The sequence below is a fragment of the Phocoena phocoena genome, chromosome 10 (assembly GCF_963924675.1).
Source record: "Phocoena phocoena chromosome 10, mPhoPho1.1, whole genome shotgun sequence".
Lineage (NCBI taxonomy): Eukaryota > Metazoa > Chordata > Mammalia > Artiodactyla > Phocoenidae > Phocoena > Phocoena phocoena.
This window is the reverse complement of record NC_089228.1, coordinates 21,055,883-21,080,223: the sequence shown is the minus strand read 5'-3', so window position 1 is coordinate 21,080,223 and position 24,341 is coordinate 21,055,883. Positions and strand designations below refer to the sequence as shown.

The 24,341-nt window shown below is 43.8% G+C and overlaps 1 protein-coding gene across 1 annotated transcript in view; it reads right to left on the bottom strand.

The window, feature by feature from the left end:
- FRMD4B (FERM domain containing 4B) overlaps positions 1–24,341 on the bottom strand; it is a 189,134-nt gene that overhangs the window by 128,328 nt on the left and 36,465 nt on the right. The window contains exons 2-3 of the mRNA XM_065884864.1: positions 5,775–5,840; positions 3,571–3,665 (exon numbers count right to left, since the gene is read on the bottom strand). Of these exons, the coding sequence (XP_065740936.1) occupies positions 3,571–3,665; positions 5,775–5,840 (161 nt within the window). The remainder of the gene's footprint in view (positions 1–3,570; positions 3,666–5,774; positions 5,841–24,341) is intronic.

The window sequence follows — 24,341 nt, the reverse complement described above, 5'->3', positions numbered from 1 at the left end:
ACTAAGTGGTTCTATGGGGGCGGGGGAAGGGGAGTGCCAAGAGAAAATACTTTCCAAAAATATTTACCAGACAAGAAAAAGAACTAAGCCTGTGACCAAGACATTCCAAGGAGACACCCTTTGACAGAAGCAATTTTCCAGACCTATTCCCCAGAAAGGTGGAAATGGCCAATTCCCACTCCCCCAAGAGCCCAGCTCATACTTCTTCTAAAAATAAACACAGCTAGAGCCAGAAGACACCTTCTAAACTGATCATGATTCAGAAACAGACTCTGCTGTCATTTGCAGGGGAGTGCACGAAGGACACTTTGGAGCCAGGCTTCTTGGAAAGACTATAAGCATTGACTGATGTCACTAAAGAAGATAGCTAGAGGAGGGACTTAAGTGAGACATTCTTCTTCCAACAGAGTATTTAGAAAGAAATCATCCCTAGGCCCACGATGGGGAGAGTGGCCCAAGTCAGAAAAGGAAATCATTCATATTATGTATTCCTTACTTTCTAAAGAGAAGGTCCTACAGTCTGAACACTTGATGTATGCCCCCTCTGGTTATGTTCACCTGAGTCTGGTGCTTTCCCTGCCATGTGGCCAGGACTCTTTTCCAGCCCACCAGGAACCATACAGCCTGGGACATTTGCAAGACCACAGTCATAAATCATGTCACTCCCCTGCAGAACATCCTTCAGGGGCCTTGGTGTGCCTTCTGCATCTCCATGACTCTCTGGGCTCACCTGTGTGTTTGTCCTTCTTATATCTTAATCCACGCTCAGGCCAGTTTCCTAGCCACTGGGCAGATGTACCATGTTCATGACCATGTGCATGCACTGGTGCACAAAATGACTTTTCCCTGAATGCCGGCTCCTCTCCCCACTACCTGAGGTCTAAGTGCCCTCCCAGTTACCCTCCTGTGTGGCTTCCCACCCAAGTCCTCCTTCAGCCTCCTTCAGAGCACACCTTCCTGCCATGACTGCGAACAATAGGATGTTGTGTGCTTGGGCTCTGCATACCCTACCTGTTTTGTTTTGTGTGTGTGTGTGTGTGTGTGGTACGCGGGCTTCTCACTGCTGTGGCCTCTCCGGTTGCGGAGCACAGGCTCCGGACATGCAGGCCCAGCGGCCATGGCTCACGGGCCCAGCTGCTCCGCGGCACGTGGGATTCTCCCGGACAGGGGCACGAACCCGCGTCCCCTGCATCGGCAGGCGGACTCTCAACCACTGCGCCACCAGGGAAGCCCACCCTACCTGTTTAATAGTATAATACTATAACCCTATTATATGTACCTTATATAGTACTTATTACTTTGGTGCTATTATTATGCCCATTGTACAGATGAGAAAACTTGAGTGTCAGAGATATTAAGTCTAATATCTCATAGCTACCAAGCTTCTATGACGTCCACCCTGCCTCCCTCTCAACCTTTATCTTGTACCACTTTTCCTCTTACTCTCTCTATTCAAGGCATACTGGCTTTTTTTTTTTTTTTGTACTCAAAAATAAAAAATAAAAAACCAAAGTCAAGCTTATTCTCACCTGAGAGTATTTCCACCCGCTTTAGTTAGGAAAGCCGCCCCGACTTTTGCAGAACTGGCTCTTGCTTTCTATTACACATCACCTTTTAGAAGCTGTCCTGGTCCACCCTGTCTAAAACTGCACCACCCCACCCCCATTTTTCTTGATCATGGCCTCTTGTTTCATGTTCTTCAAAGCACTTGTCATTTCTGGTATCTTCTCATTTATCTTTTTTTTTTAATATTTATTTATTTTGGCTACACTGGGTCTTAGTTGCAGCATGCAGGACCTTTTAGTTGCAGCATGCAGACTCTTAGTTGTGGCATGTGGACTCTTCAGTTGCGGCATGCATGTGGGATCTAGTTTCCCAGCCAGGGATCAAACCCGGGCCCCCTGCATTGGGAGCGCAGAGTCTTACCCACTGGACCACCAGGGAAGTCCCTCATTTATCTATTTATTTACTTGTTCTGCTAGACCATACTAGTGCAACGTAAGCTCCATGAGAGGAAGAACCTGGTCTGTGTTGTTCACAGCTGAATCCCTGGAAGCTAGAACAAATGCCTGGCATTTAGTGGCACTCAGGAAATAACTGTTGGATGGATAAATTACTCTAATCATGATTTTAGCCTCTATTTTATGTGACCTTTCCCTAAATTGTAGTGTTTGTGTATTTATGGTTTTTACCATATAACTTAGCCATCACGTATTTATGGTTTTAAGTCAATGCTGTTTGCTATGATTTCAGTCACATCCAGATTCAACCTGTATGTGTGTGTTTAATCACTGATTCTCATGAACTGGTTTTGTCTTTCCAGCTAGAGCCTGTGCTCAATGGACATCTGCATTTCCTATTCCATCCAGCAGAGGACTGATCAGACAAGGTCTCAGAGGGTTGTTGAGTGAACAGATAATTTTGTGATTCGGGATGAAGTGGGTGAGGTGGAGTGCACTTTTTTCCTGCTTTGTTGAACTCCATTCAGGAAACATCTTGAGTCTGAAATCAAAGTTTTCAGGTTTTTCTATGTCTCCTGACAACTCAGCTGTCTGGGGTTTTATTGTTTGTTTTTTTATTTTTTTTTTGCCCAGCCCAAGTCCTGAGCCCACTGGCATTTCCAGGAGGTCCTAAGCTTGCAGCCCACCAAGGCTGGAAGTAATCAGCACATACAAAGTGTTAAAAACAAATTAACCCCTTCCTGAGGTAATTTTCTGCCTGGTTAACATGAAGAATGGAAAAACATTTAAACTGAGAGAGTTACGGAAAGAATGCTGGCTGGGTGGTTGGCCAATATATTTTGTGTCTGGAACACGTTTTCTTGAATTTTAATATTTGAAGAGCTCTTTGCAAATTATCCCATAAGGGAGAAGAAATCATTTAATATATCAAGCTGCATATAACGTAGGCAAGTCAGGCTGCCGTAAAGCACACACACACACATACACACATGCAGAAAAGAGCTGGTAAGACTAAACACCTTTGCTTACACGGAGCTTTAAATTCTTGTGAATTCACTGTTATATACCAAAATATACACAATATCCACGTTAGCATTAAAAATGTAAGTAAAAGAAAAAAAAATGAGGGTTACATAAAATGAGCCTGCCTAAGTGGAAGTCAGAAATTTCATCCAGCATTAAAGTATATACATATTTATTGGGTGGGCCCCCAAATCGCCTTTAAACTTTCTTGCCACCAAATCCAAACATTAATTCAGTTTCAAGATATGAGTAGATGACACTAGCATTTCTATCCCTGATACATAAGCTAAATAAGCAAGCACAACGGCATTCAAAGAAATGTGAAGACAGACTATCATCAAGAATAACAAACTCATTGCAACAAATTTCTAAGGCACTTGGGACGATGTGCTGAGTTCTTAGAATGATCAATATTCCCTTTCTTCTCCTTTTACCAGAATTCTAAAGAAAAACCTGTATGAAGGAATCTTTAGCTAAGCAGGACATATTCTAATTCTTGGAGCATTCCCCCTGCCCCTGCTTTTGCCAGTTGAGAGTTACGCACATAGGTAACCCAGACAAAAGGTAAAAATAGGAGAACTCTTACGTGTCATCTGTAAACGTGATTCCAAAATACTCCTTTTCTTTCAGGTTGAAATGCGAAGCCACGAGGTCCAGCAACTCTCTTGATAAAAGTTTGGGCTGTTAAGATAAAAATATGATTAGAAACAATTTGGTCCCCTCTTTCTCTTACTGCTACCACTTTCCTCTGTCCCACAGTTTAAAGCAGCCTTTGTTTGTTTGTTTTCGGATGCCCGTGCCCTTTTGTTGCTTAATCTACTATAGACCATTCTCTAAGGGTTCGGGAAGGGGGGGAAATGGGAACAGGAACACCGCTGAGATCATCATTTTGATATATTTGCGATTCCGTCCAGCACCTTATTTTTTCCTCTAAAGTAAAAGTGTATTCACCAATGCATTGGTGTTTTGGAAAAAATGCTCTTTTATATATAGTATGGTGCTAGTGATCAAGACAAAGAATATTAAACACTGCCTAGACTGTAGGAATAACTTGGCTTGGTGACGGTCAACTGAGGAGGGTCAAGACCCAAAGGCTCAAGACCCAGAGAGAACTAACAACAACACAACAATAATAATAGTGACTGTCTACTGTGCTGGACTCCTTCTACCCATTATTTCATTTTAATCCTTACAATGAGTCTATGAAGTAGGGGTTCCTGCCATTTTATAGATGAGCCAACAAAGGCCAAGAGCAGTCAAGTACCTTGCTTGATGTTCCAGTTAGTTAAGGACCTGATTTGAACCCAGTTCTGTCTGAATCCAAAGACTAAGCTCTGCACTTCTCTCCAGGGATGGAGTAGTTGTATCCATTGTGCAGATCACCATCACCAGTACTTACTGGGTACCTCATTGGAGGAAGGATCTAGTCTATGAGCTTTTGGGAAGCACTGGCTCTGGTGGGAAGAAGCATGGTTTGTCATCAGCCAGTGTCCAGAGTGAGAGCAGATGGTGGATTTGCAGAGACTGGGGAAGGAAAGGGGGATTTGCAGGGAGGCATTCTACGTGGACTTCTTTTGAACTTTGAGCCACACATTTTAGGGCTCATTATGGTAGTTTGAGGGTTGGATGTTTGTTGTTGGGGAAGAAAGAACAGTCATGATAAAAAAAGAAGAAAGAAAAAAAGTTAAAGGAAAAGAAAAAAGAAAAGAATAGAAATCTAGACCAAAAGGTCTACTCTGGTGAAACTATGATTGATGTGCTATTTTCATTCTAATTGAAGCCTGTACACAGTGGGCTCAGCACAGCCTCAGAAAGGAGAAGAATTTAGGTTTGCTGAAGGGAGGGAATTCTAGCCACGGCTTTAGGTGTGGCTGTCATCAGGCACTTCCACGATCTTTTAAGATTCTGGGTCCAGAGTGTTGGGTGAATAAAGACAGAAGCATCAATAATTAAGATATCATCACTCATACAGTCCCATGTGTTTTACAGAGATTTCGTTCACATATATAATCTAGTTTGATGTTTTTTTAATTATACTGAAGTACAGTTGATTTACAATGCTGTGTTAATTTCTACTGTACAGCAAATTGACTCAGTTATACATATACATATATATATGCTTTTTTAATATTCTTTTCCACTATGGTTTATCACAGTATATTGAATATAGTTCCCTGCGCTATACAGTAGGACCTTGTTTATCCATCCTGTATCTACGAGTTTGTATCTGCTAATCCCAAGCTCCCAAGCTCCCAAGCTGACTTGCAGACATAGAGAATAGACTTGTGGCTGTCAAGGGGGAGGGTGGGGGAGGGAAGGATTGGGAGCTTGGGATTAATCTCGTATGATTTTTACCATAATTTCTAAGAGGAATATTAGGCAATCTTAATCCCAGTTCACAGATGTTGAAACTGGGTATTTAACTTGGACCATGCCATGTGACAGGAAAGTGGCAGAATGACGAGTCTCAGCTCACAAAAACCCTTTCAGGGAAGCATTATGGTCTCCAGTTTACCAACAAGAGGTGATTCAGAGAAGTCAAGTCACTTGCCCAGGGTCACACAGCTACTGAGTGTCAAAGCTCAGACTGCAATCCAAGCATCTCTGAATCCTGTCACCAGTCTCTAGTTACTCTTAAATACAGCTACATTTCCTTGCTTTGAAGCTTTATCCCCCATAAACAATCCCGTGTCACTGGCTCTGAGGCACAGATAAGCAAGCAGGCTGAACACAGGCCACAAGGCCTACAGAGGGAACCAGGATGGCTTGTCCCTATGTGGCATCACCTACCTGAACCAGCAGCTCCAATCTCCTGTCATCCAGGAGGTGCACCTGGCAGTGCCTGCCTTCTGTCATCTGTGGAGACAAGACAGCAAGAGTGGCATCAGGCTGGGGCTGGCAGGCAAACCCTTCAACTTGATTTACCATTTCTTTTATGGGTGATGTGCTCAGCCTAAAAATGCCATCAGTTGAGTTAATCAACAGGTTTGGTCATAAACAGATTTATTATATGGCATCAGCTCTTGCACTTATTTTTATTTATTTATTTATTTTTATTGTATATTTTTTGGCTGCGTTGGGTCTTTGTTGCTGTGTGTAGGCTTTCTCTAGTTGTGGCGAGCGGGGGCTACTCTTCGTTGCAGTGCGCGGGCTTCTCATTGCCGTGGCTTCTCTTGTTGCAGAGCACCGGCTCTAGGTGCGTGGGCTTCAGTAGTTGCGGCGCGTGGGCTCAGTAGTTGTGGCTCGCGGGCTTAGTTGCTCCGCGGCATGTGGGATCTTCCCGGACCAGGGCTTGAAGCCGTGTCCCCTGAATTGGCAGGCGGATTCTTAACCACTGTGCCACCAGAGAAGTCCCTATTTTTATTTTTTTAGCTCTTAGATTTAAAAGAAAAAAGAATGAAAAGCAAAGACCACTCAATATATTGAAAAAACAATACCTATACAACACACAAAATTATACTATGAAAAGCAGGTTTCCTTCCCAGAGGAAACTACTATACTTTTCCTTGAATCAATATTTTATTTTCCAAATGAAGATGGTTTTATTCACTGTTGTGTTTTAATAAAGACAATACATGCATAATTATAGGATGAAAAACAAATGATACTAAAGTTAAAATGTAAAGTCTCCATTTTTGAAACTTTGGCCCTCCTTTGTAGTATTCATATCACTACCATAATTAACAGTTAAGAATAGTTAAGACAGGGAGTTCCCTGGTGGTCCAGTGGTTAAGAACCGATCCTGCGATGCAGCGACACCGGTTCGATCCCTGGTCAGGAAACTAAGGTCTCACATGCCGCAGGGCAACTAAGCCCGCGCACCACAACTAGAGCAACTAGAGAGCCCACGCACCACAACTACTGAGCCCATGTGCTCTGGAGCCCGCGTGCCACAACTAATGAGCCCATGTGCCCGCATGCCACAGGCAGGCGGATTCTTAACCACTGGACCATCAGGGAAGTCCCGAAGCAGGCACTCTTAATATTTGTGTGTGTGTGTGTGTGTGTATGTGTGTGACTGCGGTGTCTGTGTATATGGATATTTATATGTGTATGGTTTTTTTCAATTGAAGTGGAACTATGCTATACTTACTGTTTTGCCCCTTGCTTTTTTAATTCAATATTTCTTGGAAATCTTTCCAATGTCAACACATATAGACCGACCTCATTCTTTATAAAGGTTCTATAGTATCAAATCATTGTGCAGACGTATTTAAGGAGTCTCCGGCTGAGAAACACTTAGACTATTTCTAGCCTTTTGCTGTCATAAGCAATGTCACCATAAATTTTGCACATGCAGCTTTGTCCATGCATGTGGAATTGCTGGGTTACTTTTGAAAAGCATCGGCAGCACTTCGTCTCTTAGGTGTTGTACAAAACTATGAGAACTTGGGAACCCCCTCGGCAGTCCAGTGGTTAGGACTCAGCACTCGCATTGCCGGGGGCCCAGGTTCAATCCCTGGTCGTAGAACTAAGATCCTGCAAGTCACCATGACTTGGCAAAAAACTGAACAAAACAAAACTATAAGACGTGGAAACTCAGATACATATAATCCCAATTTAAAAAGGAAATTTCTTCCATTACTGAGAACCAACTACATACTTAGCATTGCTCTAGGTGTTTATAATCTTATCTCTGAGCTGCAAAGTCAGCTCCTGGGATTGGGGTTGTTATCCCCAATTCAACAGATGAGAAAATTGAGTCTCAGAGTGGGAGAAGCAATCTGTTTTTAATGTGACAAATACTAATTACAGTATCTTACTTACATGTTTGATTGAGCTCTGCTCTAAAAGCCTAGAAAGTAGCTCAGCTGATTAGAATGGAGATGTGGCCCATAGGAACCTCGGAAGTAGTGCTAAGAGGTAAGTGGGAAGCTTTACGTTGCCCCATGACCGCTGATTATGCCCTCAAACTCTGCAAAGCCAGGTCACATACACATCTCTGGTGGCAAGAGGAAAGGGAACAAATCTTTGTTTCAGGCACGAAACTGGGAACTTTATGGAAATTATCTCACTAAAGCTCCACAAAACTCTACAATATGGCAACATCCCCATTTTACAGACAAGGAAGTCAAGGTATAGAGTTTAAGGTTAATCATTCAAATTTGCCTGGGCAAGAAAAAAGCAAGGTAAAGTTTGAATTAATGTCTAACTGAAAAAAAAAAGTCATCTTTTTTCTACTCTTCTATACTACAGGAGGAAATCAATCAATGTGTCAGTTTAAATCATTTAATCTCTCTTGTAAAACCCACACAAGCAAACCCTAAGTACATGCCCTACAGAACAATCAAACAATACTCAGAAGATCAACGGAAACAATATGAATCCATTAAGGGATATGTCAAAACTCATAAAACATTGCAAGGTATTCTGTTGTTGCATAACCCAAATGAATTTATTTCCTGATTTAAAAAAACATCCTTTCTCCTTTCTGATTTTCTTTGGCTCTCCCTTGATCTAGTCAATGTGCCTTTTGTCAACACACAATTTTATCCTAGAGAGTTTAATAGTAAATTTTTTTTTTAGGTGTATCTGTCCACCTCATGACAACCATGGGCAGTGGTGCCCATGTCTGTACAACTTGATTCTACCCCTTTGGCCTCAGTTGAGTTGACTGGATGAGGGGAAAGACACCTGACCTAAGCTGGGCCAGTCAGAACCTCAGTCCAGGGAATCTGGAATTGAGTCCGAGTGGATGAAAATATGGTGGTTGTGGGGCAGCCACTGTCTGCTCCATGTGGAGAGAAAGGAAAACCATCTGCAGAGAGAACGAAGAAGACAGGGAGCTAGAAGGAAGCCAGAGAAATCACGCAGCCTAAGAGGAAAAGCTTCAGAATTGCTGTCAGGGTCCCTACGTCTTTCCAGTCACTTCTAGCCCGTTCCACTGGTCTGGGTGAATCCTGTTCTTTTTTTAAAAATTTATTTTTTAATTGACATATAGTTGATTTGCAATGTTGTGTTAATTTCTGCTGTACAGCAAAGTGACTCAGTTACACACACGTATACATTCTTTTTAATACTCTTTTCCATTACGGTTTATCCAGAATCCTTGTTCTTGAGTTCCATAAAACATCCCCGTATTCCTTCAATGAATCCACTTTTTCCCTGCCTCCCTCTCTTAAGCTAACTTGAGTTGGAGTCCGCTTATTGCAACTAAAAGCATCTTGATACGACACCACAGGTATCTATACCTAAACCAAGGCAAAAGATCCCAGAGGACACACACCCCGGATGATGTCATTAATATGGTAAAATCATCTGCTCAGAATCACTGATACTCCCATCACGGACAATACATCAGCCAAGAGAGAGGCTGACATCTGGGGTGGGGGGCCCGGGGAAGGGACTAAACAAACACCCCACCATGTGATGTGATGATACACACACACAAACTGGAGAAGGGCAGTGCAGATGAACTGGGGAGAAACTGCTACAGTTTTATGCCCACACTGGCACACTTGAATCCTGGCATATCTGAGCCCACAGTCCTCACCAAGCCCTTTCCTACGTGGGAGGATGGCTCCTCTGGGAGATCAAAGGGCTAATGTGATCATCAATAACCACAGAAAAACCTGCCCTTGTCACTTAAATCAAAGGTTGAAAGGTGGTGGATGTATCTTGTTGGTCAAAACAATGCTTATGAATAAATCTCAGTTGCTGCTATTAGAAATCAGGAGATGCCATTTTAAAAAAATTTAGATGGTAAGGTCTAGAAACACTGGGCTGGATTTCCTTCATGGCCACATGTGGCCAGGGTAGGGCAGAACAGCCCCCTCTGTAGGTAGTGTTGGTGGTCTCTGGCTCACACATGTGTATTATCTGCCAGGTTCCTGGGAGTCCTACTACGTGAATAAGAAAACTACATTCAAGTTCACTCTGTACCAGGGAAGAGACACAACGAAACGTCAAAGGAAGGCCTGCTGTGCACCAGGCAAAGGGTTTGACGCCTGACCCTCATTAACATAAAGTATTCCAAAATAACTGACCAAAAGTCAGGTAGTCCTAATCCAGACCTTCCAGTGTAACAGGGTTTCTAACAAAGTTTAGGGGGATAAAATTTCAAATCCAAGCTACGTGGGAACCAATGCATTTATGTGATGGCAAGAGAAAAACAGAAGAGGCTTCAGAATAAAAATACCATTCATGTTCTCTTCTTTTAAAAAAATACTATTTCAATCTCTACACAAGCCTATGAAAGGAGGCATCCTCATTTCAAGCACCAGGAAACTGAGGCCTGAGAAATGACGGAACTTGTACAAGCTTCTAAGCCAGACTTGGGCTCACAATCAGATTTTATCTCTTACTACCTCTGTTACCTTAAAAAAGTCACTCAGTCTTTCCAAACCTCATAAGCAACGTCCTGACAGCTTTTAATCTGACACCCTTGAGAGTGAAATATACCGCTTCTGAGGACCACATTTATTATAGTCCCCACGTGCTTGAAAATTAACAAGCAAACAGCTAAACTTTTCTGTAAGCCATTTATCCTCCCATTAAAAAAAAAAAAAGCTTTTTAATGGGAGGAATATTACTAACCCATTTTAAAGAAGATAAATGACAGGTAAAGTTAAAACGTACATGGTGGAAACATTCTCCAGAGATGATGGAGCAGAAGTAAAAAGAGAGAGGGGAACACTAGTTCCTGTGTCCTTCTGTGACCCTGCCACCTGGCTTGGCATTTTATTTATTTATGTATTTTTGGCTGCATCACGTGGCATGCGGGATCTTAGTTCCCTAATCAGGGATCGAACCCATGCCCCCTGCAGTAGAAGCACGGATTCTTAACCACTGGACTGCCAGGGAAGTCCCTGGCTAGGTATTTTAATAATAGCACTAGCAACAGAACCAGCAGACGCTTTCTACATTCCAGGCACTACACTAAGCACTTTACATGTATGAACATATGCAAGCCCTTGTGATACTCACATGAGACAGGTAATCTTATCTCCCAATAACACAGGAGAAGGAGGTTACTAGAGAGATTATAAATAACAAGATACATAAATGGCAGAGCTAGACCCAAACTCAAAGTCCAAGCTCTTAACCACTTAGCTACCCACTAGGTACTCCCTACACTATAAAGTGACAAATTGTGGGAAAGGCTTCCCACGCAGCCCATTTTCAGGAGAGGAGATGAGTGGGTAGAAAGGGAAAAACAATGCGTCATAAAGCAGGTGTGAAAAGTCATCTCAGTTCCAGGGCAAAATCATTTGACTAGAATTAGTTAGAATTGTAGAACTTAGAGTCTTAGAAGGGATCTATTCACCACCGCTTATTTGGAACGTGGGGAAATTAAGGAAAGATGTGCCTGGTGCCGCACAGCAAGTCAATGTGAGCCCCAGGATTAAAACTCAGGACTCTGGAACCTAAAAAATAAAACCAGCTAGTGAATATAAGAAAAAAGGAACAGACTCACAGATATAGAGAACAAATTAGTGGTTACCAGTGGGGAGAGGGAAAGGGGGAGGGGCAAGATAGGGTAGGGGATTCACTGGTACAAACTACTATGTATAAAATAAATAGGGGGCTTCCCTGGTTGCAGAGTGGTTGAGAGTCCGCCTGCCAGTGCAGTGGACACGGGTTCGTGCCCCGGTCCGGGAAGATCCCACATGCCACAGAGCGGCTGGGCCCGTGAGCCATGGCCGCTGAGCCTGCGCGTCCGGAGCCTGTGCTCTGCAACGGGAGAGGCCACAACAGTGAGAGGCCCGCATATCGAAAAAAAAAAAAAAGTCTATAAGGCTATATTGTACAGCATAGGAAATATAGCCAATATTTTATAATAACTTTAAATGCAACATAACCTTTAAAAATTGTGAATCACTATGTTGTACACCTGAAACTTACATAATAAAACTCAGGACTCTGTCTTCCAGGCCCGACATGAGGTTACTCAGCTGCTAAATACCACCTTATGCAAATGCACTTCTTTTCCCAACAGATGGATTTGTTTCTTTTAATTTTTTAAAAATACTGTAAACATAAAAAGAAAAAAAAAAACTGGGCATTTCTTATTTATTTTCAAACATGACTCCCACTGAAGCTGTCTCTTCTAATTTCATCCACAGGAGTTATATTTGAAGGGAGCTGTTCATGGATCACAATGATTATACCTACACATTCAAAATCACCTTTGAGCCCCATAGAGACCATCAGAGCAGTTTCGGATTTGGTCCCTACCGAGTGACAGCTAATAGCAGCAATGCCTCGCATGGAATAGAAAAACAGATAAGAAATTGATCTCTTTGGAAAGTTTCGCTTGACACCCACCCAGACTTGATACCCTTCCCACCACCCTCTCCCGCCTTCAACCTCAGGAAATCGGAGGTTAAAATTGTGCATGTTGGATTAAAACTCCCACCTCAGTGGCTGCCCTGCGTTTGCTCCCCAGATGATAGAGCAGGTCCTCAGAGGCTAAGCGCTGAGTGCTGGTGGAAGGACCTTCTCCATCTGGTCAGTGGTTAAATGAGGAAGATCAGAAGGGAAGTGAGAACTGGCGAGAACTCTGGCTTCACGGGGTGCGCTGACATGCAGCCTATAGTGGGGTTCAAGTCTCTGTGAACTTCACCCTCATGGCCCACCAAATCCCAGTCCCACTACCTGATTCAGGAGATGAGAGCAGAGAGTCAGTAAAACAAACAAAAAACAAACAAAATAAAACCCCCCAAAACCCCTAAGTCAAGTCAAGATAGGGCAGGGTGGGATCATTCCTAATGACTGGGGGTAGCTTAGAAAGCAACAGGAAATACCAGAAAAGGACCAGAACCCCAGCCTACTTTGGTTTTGCTTTAGTAGCTCTTTGGAACACGGAAATAAAAAAGCTTGGTAAGGAAGCAGCGAGCTTCATTTCCTCTCTCTCATTCCCTTTTGACCTTTTCTGAAAGTTCAGCAAAAGAGTTCAGCAAAAAGTCTCATTAAAATGACTTCCCAAGATTTTTTGTGGGATGACCTATCCACCATCATCATTAGAGTCTAATCCACTATCATCTCTTGCCTGGATGTGTGCAAAATCAGCTACGTAACCGGGCTTGGTGCTTTTGAGTCCAATTTCTGTATGGCCCTGTGAATGATCTCTTCAAAATACAGATCCAATCCCTTCACTTCTCTGCTTAAAAACGCCCAGTGGCTTCTCAAGCAATACAATGGAGAATCCGACTCCTTGCCTCGCTCACAGTGTCCATGTAACCTGACTCACCACCCTCTCTAACTTAATGTCCAACCCATCTGCCTTGCCCGGACACACCAGCCATATTGACCTTCTTTTCTTTTTTCTTATCTTTATATTTATTTATTTATTTGGCCACGCAGCATGTGGGATGTTAGTTCCTGGACCAGGAATCGAACCCACACCCCATGTAATGGAAGCCCAGAGTATTAACCACTGGACCGCCAGAGAACTCCCGACCTTTTCTTCCTCAGAATAAAGTCTTGTTCCTACTTTGAGACTTTGCATATGCTGTTCCCTGTGTCCGGAATGCTCTTTTCCCAGATCACGGCACGACTGAGTGCTTTTGCATCTTTTAGATGTTAAATCAAATGTCACCATCCCCAAAAGGCCTTCCCTATCCTCAGTGTAAAGTACAGCCTGGACACTGTCTCTCATACCACACTGCTTTATTTTCTTTGTAGCTAATATTTCTTTTTGGTTGTTGTTTGTTTATCCTCTATCTTTCACCACCAGAATGTAAACTCCAAGGGAGAGGCCTTGGTTGATCTGTTTACCATTGTATCCCCAGGGCCTGGAACAGGGCCTGGTACACAGTAAGAATGTGGGCAATAAATCTCTGCTCAGGGGAGGAATACTTTAACTGGTCAGAGTCTAGACACAGGTACCAATGAAATATTCACAAGTGATTTAAACATGTAGGGCATAATGTGAAGCGAGGATGTTCCAAAAACACCTCTCAAGCCTTGACCCAGACAGACTTACACATTTAAAAAACAAGCTTTCCACCCAGAGAACAAGGTGAGCTATTAATTCCTCACCAGGTGAGACATCCTGGAGGAATTGGAGAGAGGGACGTATCTAGGACGTTCTTACTCTGGGATCTATTGAGTGGACAGAGTTTTAGATTTCACCCACATGATGTCAACTCCAGCTGAACAGGGTCCCTTTATATCATCTCTGGGTGCTGAGTGAATATGAGCTATTGACACTCTCGTTCAGAGAATGGCCTAGACTGACACAGATGTCTCCAATCCCAGTCAGCTGCGATTTCCCCTCAAGGTCTTTCAAGACGGTGCCTGCCCTCCCAGTGTGCAATCACTGGGAACTTCTTTTTTCACCATCAACCAACCATTCTCCTAGCTTCTAGGAAGCATGTAGGACATGTCACACGAGTGCTCAGCACTTCATGTGGGCAGTATCTTCCTTCATGCTGTGAACAACCCTAGGAGGAAGAAGTTTTGTTGTTGAGATTTTATAGGTGGCAAAACTGAAGGGCAGAGAGGTTCAGTAACTTGTCTAGGGTCATGTTGCTGTGACCCTAGTCGTATCAAAGTAGGACTCTTGGGCATCCCTTGCAGGTTCACTGGGACTGGAGTAGGAAAACGAGAGACAGTAAGTAAGGAAAAAGCACCCGTGGCATAAAAGCAGCAGAAGAGGAAAGGAAAATGGGCCGGGGTGGGGAGAGTGATAAAGAAGGGGAGAATTCAGTTAACCAAATATGAAATTGAGTAGCTGAGTAATCTGCCTTAGAAAAAATGTCAGTAAGTAACTGTTGCGGTGGGCTGGCTCTTTCCAGAGACCTTTCTTTTATTGACATGGGCCTTTTAAATTCTCTCATGACAACCCTGTGAGGTAGATTCCAATCCTGCTTCACTGTGTAGGTGAGAAAATTGAGGTTCAGAGAAGGTAACTGACGGACCCCAGCCCACAGGTCTCCACTAGGTCGAAGCGCTAGAAGGAGGCAGAGTAGGACTTAAATTCAGACATCTGATTCGCAGTTTGCCCTGCATGGCCGTGTTACACAACTTCTGTTACAACGTTATTTCCCACCCATTCTGTCTTTTGCTTTCTTAGAAGTATTTATTTATTTATCTATCTATTTATTTATTTTTGGCTGCGTTGGGTCTTCATTGCTGTGTGCGGGCTTTCTCTAGTTGCGCTGAGCGGGGGCTACTCTTCATTGCAGTGTGCGGGCTTCTCATTGTGGTGGCTTCTCTTGTTGCAGAGCACTGGCTCTAGCCGCACAGGCTTCAGTAGTTGTGGCTCGCGGGCTCAGTAGTTGTGGCTCACGGGCTGTAGAGCTCAGGCCCAGTAGTTGTGGCACACGGGCTTCAGTAGTTGTGGCTCGCGGGCTGTAGAGCTCAGGCCCGGTAGTTGTGGCACACGGGCTTCAGTAGTTGTGGTTCGCGGGCTGTAGAGCTCAGGCTCAGTAGTTGTGGCACACGGGCTTCAGTAGTTGTGGCTCGCAGGCTCTAGAGCACAGGCTCAGTGGTTGTGGCGCATGGGCTTAGTTGCTCCCTGGTATGTGGGATCTTCCTGGACCAGGGCTCGAACTCGTGTCCCCTGCATTGGAAGGCGGATTCTTAACCACTGCGCCGCCAAGGAAGCCCCCACCTATTAGTCTTATATATTAAATCACACATAGCTTAGGCATTTTACATATCATCTTGATCACCAAGCATGTTCTGGAAAAGCTTGATCTAGATTCACCAAACCACAGCTGCTTGGTTCCTGCCACTATCTGAAAGCAAGGCCAGAGGTTTGCAAAGGTTTTCGTAATCACCTTTCCTCGGCTATCTCCTGGCCATACACTGAAGAAATATGGGCGGCCGCTAAAAACGTTGTCTATGTGTTTGTTAATTACCTTCAGTGAGTATCAGGGTGGAATTAACCCCTGCCTCTTGTGCTGCCAGCCCTGTCCTGCTTATGTGAACACTCTGGGTGTAGGATGATTACCTATCGGTTAGGTGGCTGCCTGGGCCTAACTCTGTCATTCTAGTCTTAAGATGCAGCCTAGCACACAGTGCAGTTAATTCAATGTGGAGAAGCTCTGGATCGTGTGTTCATTCATTCACTCAGCCAATATTTACCGAGCACCTCCTAAATGCGAGCACTGTTCTCGATACTAATATATATTTGCAAATGAGGTCCACAGGGCACTGTCTCTGGAGCTTGTCCTACGGTGGGATTTCTCAACGTTGGCACTACTGACATTTGAGGCCAGATAATTCTTTGCTCGGGGGGGGGGTGCCCTTGTGCATTGTAGGATGTTTAGCAGCATCCCTGCCTCTACCCAACAGATGCCAGTACTCCCTCCCTCCTTGTGACAACCAAATGTCTCCAGACCCTGCCGAATGTCTCCCGGAGGACAAAATCATCCCTGGTTGAGAACAACTGCTCTAGAGATAAGGAGAAGAAAAGAACAATGGTGGTAGGGTAGGGATAGATTAGAAGTTTGGGAATGACACGTACACAAGGCTATATTTACAACAGATAACCAACAAGGACCTACTGTATAGCACAGGGAATTCTGCTCAATATTCTGTAATAACCTAAATGGGAAAAGAATTTGAAAAAGACTAGATACATGTATATGTATAACTGAATCACTTTGCCGTACACCTGAAACTAATACAACATTGTTTGTTGTTTCTTCGTGTTTTAAAAAATATTTATTTATTTAGGCTGCACCACGTCGTAGTTGCCGTACGTGGGATCCTCGTGGTGGCATGCAGGATCTCCAGTTGCCATGCAGGATCTTTTATTGCGGCATGCGGACTTCCTAGTTGCGGCACGCGAACTCTTGGTTGTGGCACACACGCGGGATCTAGTTCCCCGATCAGGGATGGAACCTGGGCCCTAGTCCTACCCACTGGACCACCAGGGAAGTCTCTAACACAACACTGTTAATCAATTATACTCCAATATAAAAATTAAAAAAACAATTAAACAAGGTATTTTCAGATAAGAATAGGGCTCTCAAATAGCTCAACTGGCAATGCAGTTAAGTTCTGAGCACGTGCAAAATGCACTTCGAAACTCACTTCTTACCCAGGAAGCACGAGACTTCAGGAAGTGGATGAGGAGAACTTAAATTGGACCACTGCTCTTGACGGGTGGCTCCCAGGAGAGATTGGAGGGATAACCCTGTTTTCTGGATGTTAGCATACAACTGCTAGCCCCCTTTCTGCCTGGCAGAGGCTGGAGAAAAGCAAACAAGAAAAGCTATTTCTGTGGCTTCAGCATCAACCTGGCAAGCAATTTCAGTCAACTTTAGCAGACATTCCCTGGGGAAGGCATTCTCATAAAAGACAATCCCTTATCAGATCATCTCCTGATCTCATAAGGCTCGTGAAAAGAAAAGCCAGGTTTGAAAGAGAGAAAGGGAGAGAGAGAGAGAAAGAGAGAGAGAGAGAGAGAGAGAAAGGGAACAACTTATTAAGTCTGGAACGGAAGGCCATCAGGAGAAACCAGCCTGGTGTCAATGAGGTGCACACAGGATTTAGAATCAGGAGGCTTGGGTCTGTGTCCCAGCTTTGCCATGTAGCTAAGATTATGGCCTGAAAATCAGAGTCTCTCTCTAAACCTCCATTTCTGTCCCTGTAAAATGGGTAAGAATCAATCTCATTTAGCTTTGTTTGTCTCTTGTATTAATGCAGGTTGAATCTAAAATTTACTTCAGAAGATAGTCATATCACCTGTCATACGCTCAAGTTAATCGGCACAGATTATGTGTTAGGGTCTGTGCTAAGTGCCTGACATGCTTTATCAGCCCTACCGTAGTGCAGTGAGTCTTATAATTAGTGGAAATGATTTGTAAGCTGTTGAGTGCTATTATGTTAACTGTACATGGTTATTTTAAGCTGGTTCGACGATTGTTTTTCTTAAGAAAAAAGTTCTGCTGGGTTATTAAGAGGTCAAACTGTCACACTAGAGTTGAAGACTCAAACTGCCAGTTAAACCCTGGAGAGAGCAGGCAACCCAATAGCTGGGGATTAATTCCATTCTGATTTCTCAGTGATAATCACAGATTAACTCAAATCCACCATTTGGAGCTGCCTGTGTGCACAAAGCTGGGGAAACTCTTGCAAACTCTTGCTCTGTACCTGATTGCCACCAAATGGTGTCCTGGGCTAGCTACTCTTGTTTTCACCAACACAAAATGGAAACGAATATATGTTGACTGCCTTGTCTATGTCCCGTGCTTTGGCATACATTTTATCCATTGAATTCTCACAACCACCCTGCCGCGTAGACATTTTTGGCCCTTTGTTTTACACCAAAGAAGCTGAGACCCCAAGAGGTTGAAAGAGACTTGCCCAAGGGTCCCAGCTAAGAAGGGGCTGAGCCAGGTTCAAGAAGGAGCTCACCAAAGAACAAGGGGAAAAACAGGTGACATATCTTCATGGCAGCTTCTTCATAGAAGCAGCTGCCATGAAAACAGGGTTCTCTGTATAAATTCATACTCTGCCTCGTTTTCCAATTAGAAACTCGGATGAGGCACTGATGAGAGACTGTCAAATGTTTATTTTCAGAAAACCATGCAGGATATTTCTGCTTTATTTTTTTTTCCAGAAAGAAACATCCTCTTTACTTAAAACCAGTCGTTAGGCTGTATTTTTAGGTATCGTGGTACAGTATCAATGAGTCAAAAGAGAAAAGAAAAAATGGGAGGGCACAGACACTGTAAACAGGAAAAGTCACAAAGTGGAACCAAGAAAAGCTGAGAACACAGCCCGTGGGCCATGGGGGATTTTCGTTCTTGTCTGCATTTCAGGTTGACCAGAAAAGAAGTTCTCCGGTCGCCGGGTAGAAAATGGAAATTTTAGCTTCAGTGATTATGCAAGTAGCAGACACCCTGTGGTTTGGAAACTTTCTGCTTTGCCAACTCAGTTTTCTCTTTTCCCGTGAAAAACAGCCTGTAGGAAGGAGCGAAAGTACTGCGTCTTTCAAAAACTTGAAGATAAAAACTTAAAGACAAGCACAGCTCAGGTGGAGGGATTTTAAAAATAAACTACCATACTTGTAATTTAAAGATACTCTGGGTACTGTTTATTCAGTACAGCACATTTGGAAATCTGGACTCAATATAAGCCATCCACAGAGCAAACAAATCACATATATTGCCCTGAAAACCTACAAGTGAGCAAAAATTAACTAGAAAATCTAAATCAACTTTACCCTAATTTTAGAGGACACGCTTACTGTCAGAGTTTTCGTGTTTCAGTTTTTTCATCAGCTTGTTAGAATGTGTCTGCTTTATGCTTTTCAAAATCTCTTCGTTCTTTGGGGTTCATGTATAAGGAGAGGCTGAAATAAGTCCTTAGGGAGTTTATAATTAATACAAATGGATTCTACTAGGTCCAGAGTCCTAGCTTGGTTGATAGAAATGTCATATTTGGGTAGAGGATTTAGAAAAGCATTACCAAATAATGAAAACAAAAAAGTCAAACTCATTTGGGCCAATATAGAAAAGTTCTTAATGTCCAGGACTCACTTTTCCATCACAGAACAAACCTTCCCCCACTCAACCTAGATGCTTCTAATACTTGGTGATGAAACTTTAATGTCGCCTAATGCAGGTTGTGTTTTCAAAGAGGATTCAGTCTTTTTTTGAGGCTAACATGGGATTCAAAGATTAAAACAGAGCAAATCATAAACTGGAAGGCCACAGGTCAAGATGAGAGAAATTCGAAATAGGAACCCAAGAAGACTTCTGCGTGAGCACCAGGAAACAGAATGAGGAGAAAAGAATACTTTGAGGGAGAGAATGGTGATGTGGAGCTGTCTCCTAACAGCTCATGAGCATCTACTGTCCCATTTTGAAGCTGGTTTTTAAGCACAACCAATATTAAAAATTAAAGTATGTCAACTTAAATCGAAATAAATTACATTAAAAACAAGGGTAATAAATGCTCACTAAACTGGAAATAAATTCATCACTTTCCAGTTATTTTACTCCCTTTTACTGTTCTCTTTGCTCTTGAGGTTTTCAATATCTAGTGAATCAGTGAAAGCAATGCTCTTTAATGGTACCTAATGCTCATCTTCCCCCAACTCAGTGTTGTGACCTTGGTAACATGAAGTCGGTCAAGGTGAGAGTATTTACACCATGGAAATTGGCAAATACAACCAATCAGTGCCCTTTTCCCCAAAGAGCTGGTTGTTAACTACTTACCAGCACGCCACTGGGGAAGTTCGATGGGAGAAGGAGGTCTGGACAGGGTGCTGCTCTGAGCTCTAGGTCAGGATGTTGAGGCCACTGAGAGACCACATGACAAAGAGGAAAGAACAGAGGCTTTGGATCCCGACACAACTGTTCAAAGCTCAGCTGACTTAACTTTCCTAGGACTTAATTATTACATCTCTAAAATGGGGCTAATAATGCCTACCAACAGAGCACAGAGCTTGACGGAGGCCAACATAAACGGGGCTTGTTATACTTTATTACTGTACTTGAAAAAATCCCCAGGGGACAAGCTCATTGCTGAGGTTCTCCCGACCCAGGACTACAACTCACATATCAAATGTTCAGTGTCATTTGCTTTTCCTGTTCTTTTGCTACTGGAATGTAAGTTTCATTTACTGCTGCTTTCCTAGCCCCTAAGACGGTGCCTAGCCCATTGTGGAGCTAAATAAATATGTGTGGAATAAATGAATTTCCCTTCATTTCCAGCTCCTGATCCCCCTTTTTTTTTTTTTGCGGTACGAGGGCCTGTCACTGTTGTGGCCTCTCCCGTTGCAGAGCACAGGCTCCAGACGCGCAGGCTCAGCAGCAATGGCTCACAGGCCCAGCCGCTCCGCGGCATGTGGGATCTTCCCGGACTGGGGCACGAACCCACGTTCCCTGCCTCGGCAGGCGGACTCTCAACCTCTGCGCCACCAGGGTAAGCCCCTGATCTGCTTTTGAGTTTTCTGCCTATTTCTACTGTTAAGGTCTCATCGGCAAGTGAGGGACTCCTCGGCTCCTTCATGGCCAGATTCCAACCAGCTGTGTTGCTGCTATCCTTCTGGAATCTATCAGACCATTGGAACTCTTCTGCTAAAGCACGCCACCGTGACCTTAAAGCCTCGGTGAAAGACGTTTCCACCTTTTTCATCACAAGCAGAATTGAGCCTGTGTCATTATGCTCTGTCGGCAAGTTTCTCCCCATTTCTATTCCTGCTCTGAAATAATCTCAGCTCCGTTCTGCCCCCGTCAGAAGGGACCAGCCTTGTGAGAGGAAATCTCACCCGACACTTGGGGCTGTAACCAGGGAACCAAATATTTCCCCCTGCGGCCCTGCCTCAGTGTTGTTTCTTACATGTACTCTCATAGAGCAGCATTTCTGAAGGCTGGGGGTGGTGGTGGTGTGGTCCTTTAAGAAAGGATGGCTGCCTCTCGTAAGAGTGGCCTGGATGGTGGATTATGCAAAGTCATTGGAAAGTCATCAATTTCCAGAATTTCTAGTGCTTTTCTGATCATACTTGCTCTAGTCAGGGGGTGTAAATCAGGTTGGAGCCGCCCACTCAGCTACTCGGTTCAGGGCAGTGCTTAGGCGCAGCCCCTCGGAAGTCCAGTGGGCATGATGCCTGATCCTGGTGCTGCCTCGAACTAGCTGGACACTTCAGGGAAGCCACTTACCTTCTTTGAGTAGCTGCTGTAAAATGGGGATGATTTTGCCTAAGTGCAATATAAGTGTCCCATAAGAGGCAGCTCTTACTACATTTTAAAGTATGGTATATTATTTAAGAAGTGTGATGGTCAAGACCACAGGCTCTGGCGTTAGTCAGACTTGGGTTTAAATCCCAGCTCTCCTCTGTAGCACCTGTTGGTCTTACACAGATACTTCACTTCTCTTGAGCCTTGGTTTCCTCACCTGAAAACAGGGATAATAACGGCACCCCCCTGCCCAGGGCTGGGAGGGTCACATGAGATCATATACATAAAATGCTCAGCAGGGTGTACACTTTACAAATGGTAATAACATGTAATATTATTATACTTTTCACTGATAAAAGCCAGGCAATTGCTACAGACCCCTTCAGGGTGGGTGCTCTCAAAGGCCATGTTCAGGTGCTGAGCAGGTGGTGGGCAGGTTCTTTTCTGTCCCTGAACTCTACAGAAGAGAAGGAAGCAAGAAGCTCCGGCCATGTATAAACTTGTTCTGAACGTTTCAATTAGTAATAATATCACCTTGGCTGTCTGGAGTGCTTTAAACTTTCAAAGTGCCTTGGCCTCTATTTCTCCTTCGAAACTTTACAGCAAGTTTTGATGTGGCAGAAGTGTCATATCCCTATTTTTCTCTGTTAATTCATATCCTTCTCATACTTCAATTGAAGCATATTTGATTTATAATATTATGTTAGTTTCAGATGCATGGCACAGTGAGTCATTATTTTTGCAGATTATACTCCGTTTGTCATATCCATATTTTACAGATGAGGCCATGAAGGCTCAAAGAAGGGAAGTGACTGGTCTGTGGTCACACAGCTAGACAGAGCCAGATGTAGAGTTCCTTCTTTGTACTGCCCCACACCATCTCCTGGCCCTTATGAGAGTATTCACGAAAAAAGTAAAGTTAAAAGAAAAAAACAAAACTAAAATATAAGCCAGCTCCTGCCTGCAATGCTTCCGCCTGTGCATTTTACAGTGGGAAGGCTCCCAGGACATTGAATTAGAATTGTAAAAGAGGATGCAGTGCTCCCAACCCAGGGGTGCTCTGGGGAATCTGCAAAGCTCCGTCAGCAGGGTCCTGCTGCCTTGAGCACTCACTTTGTCAGTCCCTGAAGCCTTTTTTTTTTTCGGTACACGGGCCTCTCTCACTGTTGTGGCCTCTCCCGTTGCGGAGCACAGGCTCCGGACGCACAGGCTCAGCGGCCATGGCTCATGGGCCCAGCTGCTCCACGGCATGTGGGATCCTCCCGGACCGGGGCACGAACCAACGTCCCCTGCATCGGCAGGAGGACTCTCAACCACTGCGCCACCAGGGAAGCCCCTGAAGCCTTTTATTAGACTGAAATCAGTGAAGAGAAAAGCACTTTTAAAGAATTGGAGAATTTTACAATAGCCCTGCAGATAAAAGTCTGAGGGGAATGATGAGGAGTCAGACTTGGGAAGATCTGGAAAAAGAACATTCCAGACAGAGGTCCAAGAAGTGCAAAGGCCCTGGGGCAGGAATCGGCTTCATTTGTCACACAACTTTTTTTTCATGATTACACTCTTAAGGAGCTTCTCTAGACATTTAATTTTCCTCTTATGTCCTCCTCCCTCATGAAATTTTGATATCACAGATATACTGTATATCTATTGGGTAGGGTTGAGCTTCTGAAGTCCACAAACTACTGTAATATCAGAGGTTTTAATGTTTGCCCCCAAGAACCAATTTTCATCCTCCTGGAGTAAAGCTGTCCCACTGAGAATGCACAGTTTAAGGAAAAAAATAGCAGCAAATGTGGCTGGAGCTTGGCACCAAAAGGGAGACTACAGTAGACAAGGTCAGGGGATTAATGAGGGGCTCATGAGTGGTCCTCAAAGTGTGGTTCCTGGACTCACAGTGTCAGTATTAACTGCAGCTCGCTAGGAATGTGGAGTGGCGACCAACCATCTGTGCTTTAGCGAGACGTCCAGGTCACTCTGTTGCATGCTGAAGTCTGAAAACCCCTAGGCTATATCAGGAGTTAGGAGTATGGGTCCTATTGCAAAGGCAGTGGGAGGCCATTGGAGGCTCTTAGGCAAGGGGGAAACAAGATCGGGGGACATCTGTAAAGGATAACTCTGGTTCCTATCAGGAGATGAGACTGGGAGTGGGGTGGCAAAAATCAAAGAGAGAGAGAGAGAGAATGACAAGACTGTTGCATTGGTCCTCATCCATAAAATGGACATACACATATGACCAACTTTATCAGCTTGTTGTGAGGGTTAAATGAGTACTTGTCAAGAACTTGGCACAGTGCTTGGCACTGAGTGACTATTACTTATAAAAAATACCAAAACTATTCTGTTTTACTCTTAATTCTCTCTCCAAACTCCTATTGGTTAATATCCAGATTCCCCCACTCCCTTCAGATCCCTCTATTTTTGCCCGTGTTACCAATTTAGCCGGCGGGCGGGTAACATATCTCTGTGGGCTGGTAAATCTGTAACATGTTTACAAGGCTACTTCAGGTCATGGTGAAGGTCCACAGTGTTCTATTTAGTTTCCTTTCTTTTTCATTTTTCCTATGAGATTCAATGTTGGCCTAGAAAATGAAACTTCATGTAAAATCTGAGTTTTAGAATCAGTTCTATCATTAACTTTGGACAGTTTTTGCATCTGTAAAATAGGAAGTGAGATCCGCAGGGTTAAGCAAGCACTTGGGCATCAGGCAACCCAGGATGCAAGACCTGACTCTGACAATTAGCTGGTGGGACTCTGGGCCAGTCATTTAAC